The sequence below is a fragment of the Ursus arctos genome, unplaced genomic scaffold, assembly GCF_023065955.2.
Source record: "Ursus arctos isolate Adak ecotype North America unplaced genomic scaffold, UrsArc2.0 scaffold_2, whole genome shotgun sequence".
Taxonomy (NCBI): Eukaryota; Metazoa; Chordata; class Mammalia; order Carnivora; family Ursidae; genus Ursus; species Ursus arctos.
The window spans coordinates 87,836,641-87,849,285 of NW_026622874.1; the positions used below are offsets into that span (position 1 = coordinate 87,836,641).

At 50.0% G+C, this 12,645-nt stretch overlaps 1 protein-coding gene across 1 annotated transcript; it reads right to left on the reverse strand.

Annotated features, from left to right (window-relative positions):
• Positions 1-347: 347 nt before the first annotated feature.
• Positions 348-4,465, reverse strand: SEPTIN1 (septin 1). The gene is made up of 11 exons (XM_044390079.3): positions 4,430-4,465; positions 4,162-4,252; positions 3,969-4,055; positions 3,618-3,741; positions 3,171-3,305; positions 2,958-3,075; positions 1,759-1,860; positions 1,540-1,639; positions 1,138-1,303; positions 810-900; positions 348-704 (listed from the first exon to the last, which is right to left on the reverse strand). Exons 1-11 carry the CDS (start codon positions 4,430-4,432, stop codon positions 618-620), a joined length of 1,104 nt encoding a protein of 367 aa, XP_044246014.2. The 5' UTR covers positions 4,433-4,465; the 3' UTR covers positions 348-617.
• Positions 4,466-12,645: the final 8,180 nt, after the last annotated feature.

Sequence of the window (12,645 nt, forward strand, 5' to 3'; positions counted from 1 at the left end):
AGCGCCCAACAAATGAGTGAGTAATTAATGACCGAAGGTCTGGGTGGGGCGGTTCCGTTCCACCCGCTACACCCCCCACTTATTCCCGCTGGGAAAGGAAGACTCGCGTGCCCTCAGGAAAACTGTTTATTATTATTATTATTATTATTATTATTATTATTATTATTATTATTATTTAAGATTTACCCATTTATTTATTTGAGAGAGCGCGCGAGCAAGGAGAGGGACAGAGGGAGGGGGAGAGAGAAAATCTCTAGCGGACTCCCCGCTGAGCAGGCAGCCCAAGGCCGCTAGATCCCAAACCCTGAGATCGTGACCTGCGCCGAAATCAAGAGTCCCACACTGTAACCGACTGAGCCACCTAGGAGCTCTGGAACTGTTTTTATTGAAGTCACAACTTGGGTGAAGAGCGGCGGGGTGGGGGCAGGGGGCGGGGCTGGAGGCTGGGGCGGGGTCGGGGTGGGGCGGGGCCGAAGGCGGGGCTACAGACTGGGGACTGGGAGAACCTGTGAGCCCCTGAGCCCCTTGCGGGGCGGGCCTCTCAGGCTGGGGCTCCAGGATTGGACAGGAGACCGACTGAAGGCGGAGCCGAAGTAAAGCAGGGCGAGGCGGGGTCCTCAGAGAGCTTCCGACTGCTCTCCCTGAGTCTGGCTCTGCTGCATCTGGGCCTGCATCTTCTCCAGCATCTCTTGCATGCGGCGCAGCTGTAAGGGACAAGATTGTAGGCGTGGGATCGGGGAGGCCAGAGAGGGACTTCGAAGAGGACTTGGGGCTTTGTGGGGAGGACGAGGAGCGAGGCAGTGGCTCACCTCTTCATCTTTCTCGCGGATCAACTTCTCGGTCTCGGCCAGAGGCAGCATGGGCAGCGGGATCTCTGTGGCGCTCTGGCGGGAGAGCTTACTAGGAGGCGGGGGAAGAGGGACAGGAATCAAGGGCGGGACCCTCGGTTGTGGGTCGCAGAAGCGGAGCAGGGCGTGGGGCGAGGCTGGGGTCTAGCAGGCAGGGCCATGTCCTTTCAATGCCATAAGCAAAGTGGATGGGGAAAGATTCTGGGAGAGTGGTCTGGATAGTGAAGGCCGGGTCGGGACAGTGAGGGTCCGGCCTTGGGAGCCCCTGGGACTCAGGTCGGGCTCTCACCTACGGCTGGCTCGATCACGAGCCCCAGGGCGGGCCAGGCTCTGTAGGCAGCGCGCCCGGTAGCCCTCGTAGAGCAGATCGTGGGTCACCTCCTTCAGGTCCTGCAGGTGTGTCTGCACCAGCATCCGTCGCAGGTTCAGGAAGTCGCAGTGATGTGGGTTCTCCACTGAGGGGCGTACCGGCGAGCGTCAGGGAGCTTTGGGTCCAGCCCTACCGGCCAGCTCGGGTCTGCCCGGAGTCCTGCCCCCGCTTTAGGTGAGGGTCTGCAGTCCAAGGACCCCTCTTTTGGCCCTTAGGACCCCCGGGACCAGAGATCTCCCTGATTTCATATATTGGGTGCGGTTGACTCAGAGGCGTTCTGGGCTCCCTGTTGGCCTCAGAACGCGTGCCCAACTTACTCACCCTCCACGGTACCCCAGGAGTAGCGGCGTCCCCTCACGGGACGGGTCCCGCCATCCCTCACGACCTCGCAGGAACCAACGACTGCGAAAGGGATGCTTTCCTGGAGGACAGGAGTCAGGGATCACCATTGGACCCCCCTTGGCAGAAACCTCCTCCTCAGCCTCCCCCTCCACATCCGCCTCCCCTGCTTCTTTGCCCCTTCCTCCTTCGCCTCTGCACCTTCATCTCCGCATCCTGCCTCTTGAAGTCTTCATCTTCATCAGAGTCACAGTCGGGGAACTGGTAGATGTTGATTTCCTCCTCTTTCAACTGCTCGCGGATCTGGGAACAGACATGCACAGAGGGAGAGAAACACAGAGGCTGTGAGTAGCAGACATCGCGTGGCTGGACACAGTGAGATGCAGGTTCCAGGTGGCCAGAGACAAAAAGGAAGAGGTGAAAGACAGAGATGGTAACATACAGGAGGCCCCAAACCAAAATCTCAGAGGGGCGCCTGGCTGGCTCAATCAGTAGAGCATGTGACTCTTGATCTGGGGGTTGTGAGTTTGAGCCCCACATTGGGTGTAAGATTACTTAAAACCCTGGGGCACCTGGGTGGCTCAGTGGATTTAGCATTCAACTTGATTTCAGCTCACATCTTGATTTCAGGATCATGAGTTCAAGCCCCTTGTTGGACTCCGAGCTGGGTGTGGAGCCTACTTAAAAAATAAATAGAAATTTGGGGCACTTGGGTGGCTCAGTTGGTAAGCGTCTGCCTTTGGCTCAGGTCATGATCCCAGGGTCCTGGGATCGAGTCCCACATCCAGCTCCCTGCTCAGCGGGGAGCCTGCTTCTCCCTCCCACTCCCCCGCTTGTGTTCCCTCTCTTGCTGTCTCTCTCTCTGTCAAATAAATAAATGAAATCTTTAAAAAAATAAATAGAAATTAAAAATAAATAAATAAAAATAAAATCTTTTCAAAAATATCTCTGACAATGAGAGAGATATAGATGGTAAAAAAGAGACAAAGACACCCTAACAGGGATGGCCAAGGCCTGGAAAGATAGTAAGATGAGGCAGAAACCAAAGGCCCAGGAGAGGAAAACCTAAGCAGAAACAGTAGGAGAAGCCTCTGAGGTTACCAGACGGGTCATTATCCTGGGGCTGCAGGGATATCAAGAGTCATCATGTCTTTGCCACCACCCTCAGACAGGCCTTAGCCAAGCATCCAGTCCAGGGATTTTATTCCGAGCCTCCGGGGACATGGCTCCTTCGGCCAGCTTACTGCCCACCTTCCTCGGAAACTTTCTCCCACAGTGTAGCTTGACACATTATGCTTCCGAAAGGCGATCCCAGGATCAAAGAAGTCAAAGCTGAGTTCAGGTTTGATACCGACTTCTGGCTTCATGTAGGACCAAAGATCAGAGGTCACCAGACATACCTTCTGCTTGAGGGCCTGGGTTTCCTTAGGCATCAGGGCGTCTGCTTTGCCAATGACTGGGATGATGTTGACTTTTTCGTGCACTGCCCGGAGGAAGGCCACATCTAGGGGCCGGAGCCTGCACGGAGTGCTAGGTCAGGGCTCAGCCTGAGGCCACAGAAACCCTCCCCACCCCTCCTCAAAGACCCCCACCCCCCAGGGAGTCCCCCAGACCCTCGGCCGAAGGGGGAGATGAAGTAGAGGCAGCAGTGGACACGGGAATCCTGAATGTTCTTCCGGTTCAGGCCACTCTCATCCCTGAGATACTGCTCAAATTGCTCCTCAATGAAACGCACCACGGGCAGCCAGCTGGGGCGCGGGGCAAGAGAGTAGGGTCAGAGATGAGGGGCCACAGGGCGGGGGAGGGGCCAAGGCTAACCAGGACTGTGGGCATGGGAACTAGTTTCTGGGGCTCCCACCAAAGTCATCAAAGGCGATTGGCAGGGTGTTGGTCAGGTGTTGGAAAGCACGGGGCACGCTGGGCCACATGGCCACCAGAAATGGGTCCCACCTTCTGGGCAGGGCAGGGGCAGAGAAGACCAGCCCTGGAGCTGACCCCTCAGTCTTCACAGAGTAGCCACATCGGGAAGCTTAGTCCCCGCTCCTTCCCCTGCTCCTCACCAGTCCGAGCAATCCACGGAGTCCCCAAAGCCAGGTGTGTCCACCAGGGTCAGCTTCACCTTAATGCCCCCCTCCTCGATCTCCACGCCCCGGCGCTCAATGGTCAGCGTTTGTGTCAAGCGAGCTGTGGGGACGGGGAGAGGTCAGGGAGCTGAGTAGGGGTCTGAGCCAGGACTATTTGCTTCTCAGAATCACAGTTGCCCCCACCCATTTTTCAGGGGAGTCTCAGAGGAAAACAGTGAGCTGCCCAGAAAGTCCCCCAGAAAGTCAGGAGAGACCCAGATGAAAAGAAAAGAGTGCAGTGTGGGGATGGGAGAGACAGAGTCCCTGGAGAGGACAGGAGGGTCTCACCACTGGCCTCTGGCAGTTGCCGGTCCTCATAGAGATTGGTGAGGAACAGGCTGTTGATGAGGGTAGATTTTCCCAGGCCTGACTCCCCTGTAGACAGGACAGACCCACCCCACCTGGTCAGGTGAGGAGACAGCCAGGGTCTCTGGAGGAAGCCTCCCCCTCCAACCAGTCCCCTGTCCAAAACCCATCAGACCTGCGACCATGAGTGTGAAGTCAAAGCCCTTCTTGACGGACTTGCGGTGCAGCTGGTTGGGGAGGGCGGCGAAACCCACATACTCCTTGTCCTGTTGGTGGGGGGCAGACAGTATGAGGCCGCTGGGAGCAGGAGGCAGGGCCCCCAAGATAACCTGACCGTGTGGGCGAGGGGAAGTCAGCCTACTGTGGGTCGACCTGGGCCTGGCTACTCTGGGGGTTGGGGGCTGAGGACAGAGACGCCTGTGTTCTGGGGCAGAAGAACTCACCATGGCCCTGCTAGCTGTCGCTGCACCTGCTGTCTCTACCCACTTCCTCTGGTGGGACAGGAAGTTGAGTGTGGCAAATAAGGGGGCGGGCAATGTAGGAAGCTGAGATGCTCGAACTGGTGGGGAAAACCAAGACCAAGAATACCTGGAGTTCTCACTTCCTGGATCCCTTTGGCTATCCCCCCCATGGGAAGCTTCAACACCTCAGTTCTCTGCACACCTTTTTTTTTTTTTTAAGATTTTATTTATTTATGTGACAGAGAGACAGCCAGCGAGAGAGGGAACACAGCAGGGGAGTGGGAGAGGAAGAAGGAGGCTCCCAGCGGAGGAGCCTGATGTGGGACTTGATCCTGGAACGCTAGGATCACGCCCTGAGCCGAAGGCAGACGCTTAACAACTGCGTGACCCAGGCGCCCCTCTGCACACCTTTATTCCAAGCCCCCACTGTAGCCCCATCACCCTGGTGGGAGATGGGGTGTAGGCAGAGAGAAAGGAAGCAGATTGGTGTCTCTTGCAAGTGAAATGAAGGCTTTGACTGGGATGGTTTAAAAAAAAAAAAAAGTTCCCAGGGTCTAAGTGGACCACAAGTCATAATAGGATTAGGGGTGGAAAGGGCCATCAATTTTCCTTACCAGCTCATGCAACTGATTCTTTTTCTTTTTGTCATGCAATTAATTCTTTTTTTTTTTTAGGATTTTATTTGTTCATTTGGGAGAGAGAGTGAGCACATTCGCTCAGCACATGAGTAGGGGAGGAGGGGGGAAATGGAGGGGTAGAGGGAGAGAGAGAAGCAGACTCCCAGCTGATCAGGGAGCCCACCTTGGGGCTCGATCCCAGGACCCAAAGATCATGACCTGAGCTGTAGGTAGATGCTTAAACAACTGAGCCACCCAGACGTCCCTACATGCAATTGATTCTTAAAAGGACTTCAAGTCTTTGGACACCACTGTCAGTGAGAACTTCCTTTAGAATCCTGACCAGAGGGCACCTGGGTGGCTCAGTCGTTAAGCATCTGCCTTCAGCTCAGGGCGTGATCCTGGAGTTCTGGGATCGAGTCCCACATCGGGCTCCCTGTCCTGCTGGGAGCCTACTTCTTCCTCTCCCACTTCCCCTGCTTGTGTTCCCTCTCTCGCTGGCTATCTCTCTGTCAAATAAATAAATAAAATCTTTAAAAAAAAAAAAAAAAGAATCCTGACCAAGGCAGTCCCCTGCTCTAGCCCCTTCAGGGGCTTCCCAGTAACTTCAGAATTAAGTCTGAGTTCTGGCCTGGCAGCCAGAGCCTTCCACATCTGGCCTCATCACCCATCCCTCACTCATCCTTGGAGAGTGCCCACATCCTTCACTCTGCCCACATTGAGCTTTTCCTTCTGTTCTTCCAGATCCTTCAAGGGTTTGATTCAAAGATCTCTTCTTTCTCCTCTAGGAAATCTTGCCCAACGACCCCAGGCACCGTCATTTTCCCTCCTCCAAACTCTCTAACACCTTCCACAGATCTCTCCCCAATGTTTGCATTTGTCTATCTGTCCATCTTTTCTACTGGCTGATCTGAGGTCATGGACCACGTCCTCTTCATTTCTATATCCTCAGCGTCTTGCCCAGGGCCTGCCACAAAGCAGGGGCCAATCAATAATATGCTAGATGAATGTGAGCATGACGTGATGAGTGAATGAAGTTGGTCAGGGCCCAAGGCTAGCAGAACACGTGAAAGGAGCCTTGCTTTAAAGCAGAAAGCTGGGGCGCCTGGGTGGCACAGTGGTTGGGCGTCTGCCTTCGGCTCAGGGCGTGATCCTGGCGTTCTGGGATCGAGCCCCACATCAGGCTCCTCTGCTGGGAGCCTGCTTCTTCCTCTCCCACTCCCCCTGCTGTGTTCCCTCTCTCGCTGGCTGTCTGTCTCTCTGTCCAATAAATAAATAAAATCTTAAAAAAAAAAAAAGCAGAAAGCTCTGCAAACCTCAGTTCTCCCACTTACTACGGGACCTTGGGCGAGTCATTTGACCTCTCTAAACTCCACTTTCCTCATGGTAAAATGAAATACACACATTTCCACTTGATTATCAGGACTCCGAGTCGTTTCAGATGAAATGACCTTTGCAGTCAAGCAGCCGTATACACAAACCCTGGCTTTAGCCTGTATGAACTGAATCACTCCATCCTCGTTTTCTTTCTCCACTCCTTGTGGTTCTATTTATTATTGCCCTGTTAGCCCCTGTTGTGGACTCAACTGTATTCCCCCCGCCTCCCCGCCAAAATTCATGCACTGGAGCTCTAACCGTCCATGTGACTGTATTTGGAAATAGGGCCCTTAAGAAGGTAACTGAGGTGAAAGGAAGTCATAAGGGTGGAACTCTGATCCAATAGTCTGGTGTGAAGGGACACCTGTGATCTCTGCACAGGCCCAGAGGAAAGGCCATGTGATCCCATGAGGACACAGTGAGAAGGTGGCTGTCTGCGACCCAAGGAGTCTGGAAACCAACCCTGCTGGCACCGTGAGCTTGGACTTCCAGTCTCCAGAACTATGAGAAAATCAATGTCTATTGTTCAAGACTCCCAGCCTGTGGAAGTTTTTTTTTTTAAAGATTTTATTTATTTATTTGTCAGAGAGAGAGACAGCCAGCGAGAGAGGGAACACAAGCAGGGGGAGTGGGAGAGGAAGAAGCAGGCTCATAGCGGAACAGCCTGATGTGGGGCTCGATCCCACAACGCCGGGATCACGCCCTGAGCCGAAGGCAGACGCTTAACCGCTGTGCCACCCAGGCGCCCCCAGCCTGTGGAATTTTGTTACTGCAGCCGGAGCAGACTAGTACAGCCTCGTAGCTCACTCCCATCCCCCACCCCTCAGGCGACCACCGTAATGTGCTTTGTATGTAATTTTTTGGTTTGTACACATTTTGGAAAATGTGTAGCATACAGGGCATGTTTAAACAAATGGTTATATATATTTGAACATATATTTGTTAACTTTTTCATCCAGCTTCTGTTTCTTAAAAACTTTTTTGGGAACGCCCTGGGGGCTCAGTCGGTTAAGCGGTTAAGCATCCGTCTTCAGCTCAGGTCATGACCCCCGGGTCCTGGGATGGGGTCCTGTATCCGGCTCCAGGCTCAGCAGAGTCTGCTTCTCCCTCTGTCTGCCGCTCCCCCTGCTTGTGCACTCTCTCTCTCTCACACACAAATAAATAAATAAAATCTTTAAAAAATTTAAATTTAAATTTAAAAAACTTATAAAAAGCTTAAAAAAAATAATCTATACCCCCAACGTGGGGCTCGAACCCATGACTGTGAAATCAAGTGCGGCACGCTCCTCTGACTGAGCCTGCTGGGCGCCCCGTTCAGCACTCGTTTTAAGATCCCTCTATGTGGCCCCGTGTATATCTTGTCAATACTCAAACTCATTTCTATAACTGTCCCCTTCACGTAACCTTGGACCTGAAGTCCAGGACCTCTCTGGGCTTTACTTTCTTTATCTATCAAATGGCATTGGAATCTCCTGCCACCTGAGACTCCGAAGTTGGGCAAGAGTCAGAGGATTATAGAGACATCGTGATTAAGAGATGTGTGATCTTGGGGGGGGCATCTTTTACTTCTCTGTGACTTCATTTCTTTATCTGTTAAATGTTAAATTAATTCTATCTCTCAGGGTCACAATGGGGATAACATGGTCTAATACACATAAAGCGCTTCGTTCAGTATCTAGCGTATGAGATGAGCTCCCACAGAACTCCAGTTGTTGCTCGAGTCCCTTGAGCGGAGAGCCGTGACAGTGCCACCTTCGCAAACCTAGTGACGGCTCCTTGCTGAGGACCCAGACGGTGAATCAGTCAGGGTTTTGGCGCTCTGGGGACACAGAGACAGCCACCAGTTAAGTGTGCCAGAGAGCACTGGTGCTAAAAATGTCGTGCAGCAAGGAGATAAACAGAGGACTTCAAGACGCCGAGGGAAGGGATAATTATACCCCTCCTCACTCCACCGCAGCCCTTCCTCCTACATTTCTTATCAAGCTGAGCAGGCCTAAGGTCTTAATTAAAACTCTGAGCTCCTCCCCCCTTGCGCTGTCCAAGTAGGTTTGACCCATGACCAACAGGGGTTTAAATTGTGCAGGGAGGGGGGGTGTTAGGGTGGGGGGACACTTATATGGAGATTTTTTTCAATAAATACAGTACTATAAAGGTATTTTCTCTTATGATTTTCTTTCTTTAATTACTTATTTATTATTTTAAAAATTTTGTTTATTCTTTAAAAGATTTCATTTATTATTTATTTGAGAGGGAGAGAGCAGAAGAGCACGAGCGGGGGAGGGGCAGAGGGAAAGAGAAGCAGACTCCCCATTGAGCAGGGAGCCAGATGTGGGGCTCAATTCCAGGACCCCAGGATCATGATTTGAGCCACCCAGATGCACCTTTTTTTTTGTTTTTTTTTTAAGATTTTATTTATTCATTTGAGAGAGAGAGAGAGAAAATGAGCAGGGGGAGGGGCAGAGGGAACCGGGCAAGCCGACTCTGGGCTGATGGGGGCGCAGAACCCAGGATTGGATCCCAGGATCCCAAGATCATGACCTGAGCCAAAGTTAGATGCTTAACTAGCTAAGCCACCCAGGCAACCCTCTCTCATCATTTCCTTTTTCTTTTTTTTTTTTTTAAAGATTTTATTTATTTATTTGACAGAGAGCCAGTGAGAGAGGGAACACAAGCAGGGGGAGTGGGAGAAGAAGAAGCAGGCTCCCAGCACTCCCGGTGGAGCAGGGAGCCTGATGCGGGGCTCGATCCCAGGACCCTGGGATCACGCCCTGAGCCGAAGGCAGACGCTTAACAACTGCGCCACCCAGGCGCCCCTCTCTCATGATTTTCTTTTTTTTTTTTTTTTTTTTTTTAAGATTTTATTTATTCATTCGACAGAGATAGAGACAGCCAGCGAGAGAGGTAACACAAGCAGGGGGAGTGGGAGAGGAAGAAGCAGGCGCCCAGCGGAGGAGCCTGATGTGGGGCTCGATCCCAGAACGCCGGGATCACGCCCTGAGCCGAAGGCAGACGCTTAACGACTGAGCCACCCAGGCGCCCCATCTCTCATGATTTTCTTAACAACATTTTCTTTTCTCCAGATTACTTTGTTCTAAGAACACAGTATGTAATACATGTAAGATACAAAATATGGGTTAATCAACTGTGTATGTTGTTGTTGAGGCTTCTAGTCTAGTAGTCAAGTTTCTGGGCAGTCAAAAGTTATACGTGAATTTCCGACTGCAGTGAGGGTTGGCACCCCTAACCCCTGCATTGTTCAAGAGTCAACTGTGTATCCAACTGGTTTCCAAGACCTTCCTAGCAGAAAAATTGGTCCCCTTCTCTCTATACCCCCTACCCCCTTGCACCTGTCCTGGCTTCAGACTGATGAGGTCTTCCCTGAGTTATTCAACAGCCTTTAGGAAAAGAACATGTATAATCATTTAGCTGCTGCAAAATCAACATATTCCCACAGAAAAAAACAGAAAATGCAAATGGATTAGAGATATATGCATCTAATATCACTACCATGATATAACCCCATTTTGATTTTTATCCTTCTAGATTTTCTCCCATCCCTACTAATATGAATACACATATTTACAAAACTAGGATCATACTATAACTTTGGAATCCTATTTTTGTCACTTCATGTGTTCTATACAACTTTCTACAATAAATACACATCTATAATTTTTAACACATGTTCACTTATTTTTATGAGAATGACATTTAACAATTTGATGAGTGCTTTTTCTTTTCTTAAAGTTGTATTTTAGGGGCACCTGGGTGGCTCAGTCGTTGGGCGTCTGCCCTCGGCTCAGGTCATGATCCCAGAGTCCTGGGATCGAGCCCCGCATCGGGCTCCCTCCTTCTCTGGGATCCTGCTTCTCCCTCTCCCACTTCCCCTGCTTGTGTTCCCTCTCTCACTGGCTGTCTCTCTCTGTCAAATAAATAAATAAAATCTTTAAAAAAAATTAAAGTTGTATTTTAATTCCAGTTTACAGTGTTATATTGTGTACAGTATGATCCAACAATTCTATACAGCACCGGTGCTGAATACAGGTGCCCTCCTTAATCCCCATCACCTATTTAGTCACCCCCCCCAACCATCAGTTTGTTCTATAATCAAGAATCTGTCTCTTGGCTTAGTCTCTTTTTTCCCCCTTTGCTTGATTTTGTTTCTTAAACTCCATGAGTGAAATCATATGGTATTTGTCCTTCCCTGATTGACGTATTCCCTTAGCATTCTACTCTGGCTCCATCCATGTGGTTGCTAACGGCAAGATTTCATTTTTTATGGCTGAATAATATCCCATTGTATATACACACTACATCTTCTTTATCCATTCATTTATCAGTGGACACGGGCTGCTTCCATAATTTGGCTATTACTGTAGATAATGCTATGAACATCGGGGTGCATGTATTCCTTTGAACGAATGTTTTTGTATTCTTTGGGTAATTACCCAGTAGTGCGATTGCTGGATTGTAGGGTGGTTCTATTTTTAACCTTTTGAGGAAACTCAATACTGTTTTCCACAGTGGCAGCCCCAGTCTGCGTTCCCACCAACAGTGCATGAGGGTTCCTTCTTCTCTACATCCTTGTCGACACCTGTTTCTTGTACAGTTGACTTTGGCCATTCTGACAGGTGTGAGGTGAAATCTCATTATAGTTTTGATTTGCATTTCCCTGATGATTGGTGATGTTGAGCATCTTTTCACGTATCTGTTGGCCGTCTGTACTGTGATTTTTATAGATGTTTAGTAGTCAGATTGATTTCCATTTTTCTCAGTGATGACCAATGCTGAGCTGGGATGGACATGTTTATGGCGCTATCATTGTGTATTTGTCCAACCATTTCCTTAGGCTCTTCTATAAGGGGAATTACTGAGTCAAAGGAAGTCACATCTTAAGGCATTTTGCATATTAACGAGTTGCCCTACAAAAAAGGCTCTTGGCTTGTAGAGATGACATGAATTTCTGGTGACACAATATTTCATTTACATGCTTATTACTCCAACAAATTATGTCTAATCATTCATGCAATAAGATTTGGGGCCTGTTCAGAGAAAGGGAGATCCTACCTTGAGATTCCTATGGGGCAGTGTATAGTAGTTCTTTTTCATCTTGCCATCAAACCTGCATAGCTACCTATGGTCCCAGCAGGCATCCCTGGAGGGGCTTCTCTATCTTTAGGCCTGAATTCAGTTGCAGACCTAATAACGCCAGGCTTTCTCTTCCCAAAGTCAAAGTTAGCTCCGTGAATGAGTAGGGGGTGCAGGCTGGCCACCTTTCAGGGGAAGGTTCCTCCAAGAAGGGCTAGCTCTCTGCCATTTGGCACCCTCTTACCTCTCTGTTTTCCAGCACAAGTGCCTGGCACATGTGGGTCCCCAGGAAACGTTTGTGGAACAAATGAATAAACGTACCATTCTATCTTCAGCTTCCACTGCTTTCCTATTATGTAAACTCATGACACAACAAAACACAACTATTTTGAGGCGCCTGGGTGGCTCAGATGGTTGGGTGTCTGCCTTCAGCTCAGGTCATGATCTCCAGGTCCTGGGATCAAGCCCCGCTCAGCAGGGAGTCTGCTTCTCCCTCTCCCTCAGCCTCTCCCCCAGCTCATGCTCTCTTTCTGTATCTCTCTGTCTCAAATGAATAAATAAAATCTTAAAACACACACACACAACCATTCTGTTTTCCTCTTGCAGGTTAGGTCTTAACCATCTTTGGATCTCGAACTTCTAGGACATAGTAGGTTTTCAGTTAGCGTGTAGGCAGCTGTTCATTTCATTCTTTCTGCCTGGAATTCTTCATTCAGCCCCCACTTCAGCCCGCTCTGGGTTTTGCAGAAACCTTAGCTGCTCTGAAAGGATTAGCTCAAAAATGCCACTTTCCTTCTTGGTTGCTCCAGCCAAAAGAGTAAAGTGCTTTTGGCTAAGCACTTTACCCATATAACACATATGAATTCTCAACCATTCAAATTAGCTATTATCATCCCCATTTTACAGTTTAGGAAACAGAAGTCATTTCCCCAGGGTCAAACAATAGTACATGACAAGGTCAGGAATCAGACTGCAGCAATGGCCTTGAAGACAGTCCACAGCCACTAAACTCAACGGATCTCTCTCCGCACTACACTCCTATCGTATCTTGTTCATCAGGTTGGTATAGAATCCGTCTCATCACCCGCACATCTTCATATTCTACTGGACCAAGAG

What these genes read in the sequence shown, in the direction of transcription:
- SEPTIN1 (XM_044390079.3), bottom strand. An exon ending in GCAACTGCCAGAGGCCAGTG is followed by an intron (nt 3,742 to 3,968) that starts GTGAGACCCTCC and finishes CCGTCCCCACAG; the next exon opens with CTCGCTTGACACAAACGCTG. An exon ending in CTCCTGGGGTACCGTGGAGG is followed by an intron (nt 1,304 to 1,539) that starts GTGAGTAAGTTG and finishes TACGCCCCTCAG; the next exon opens with TGGAGAACCCACATCACTGC.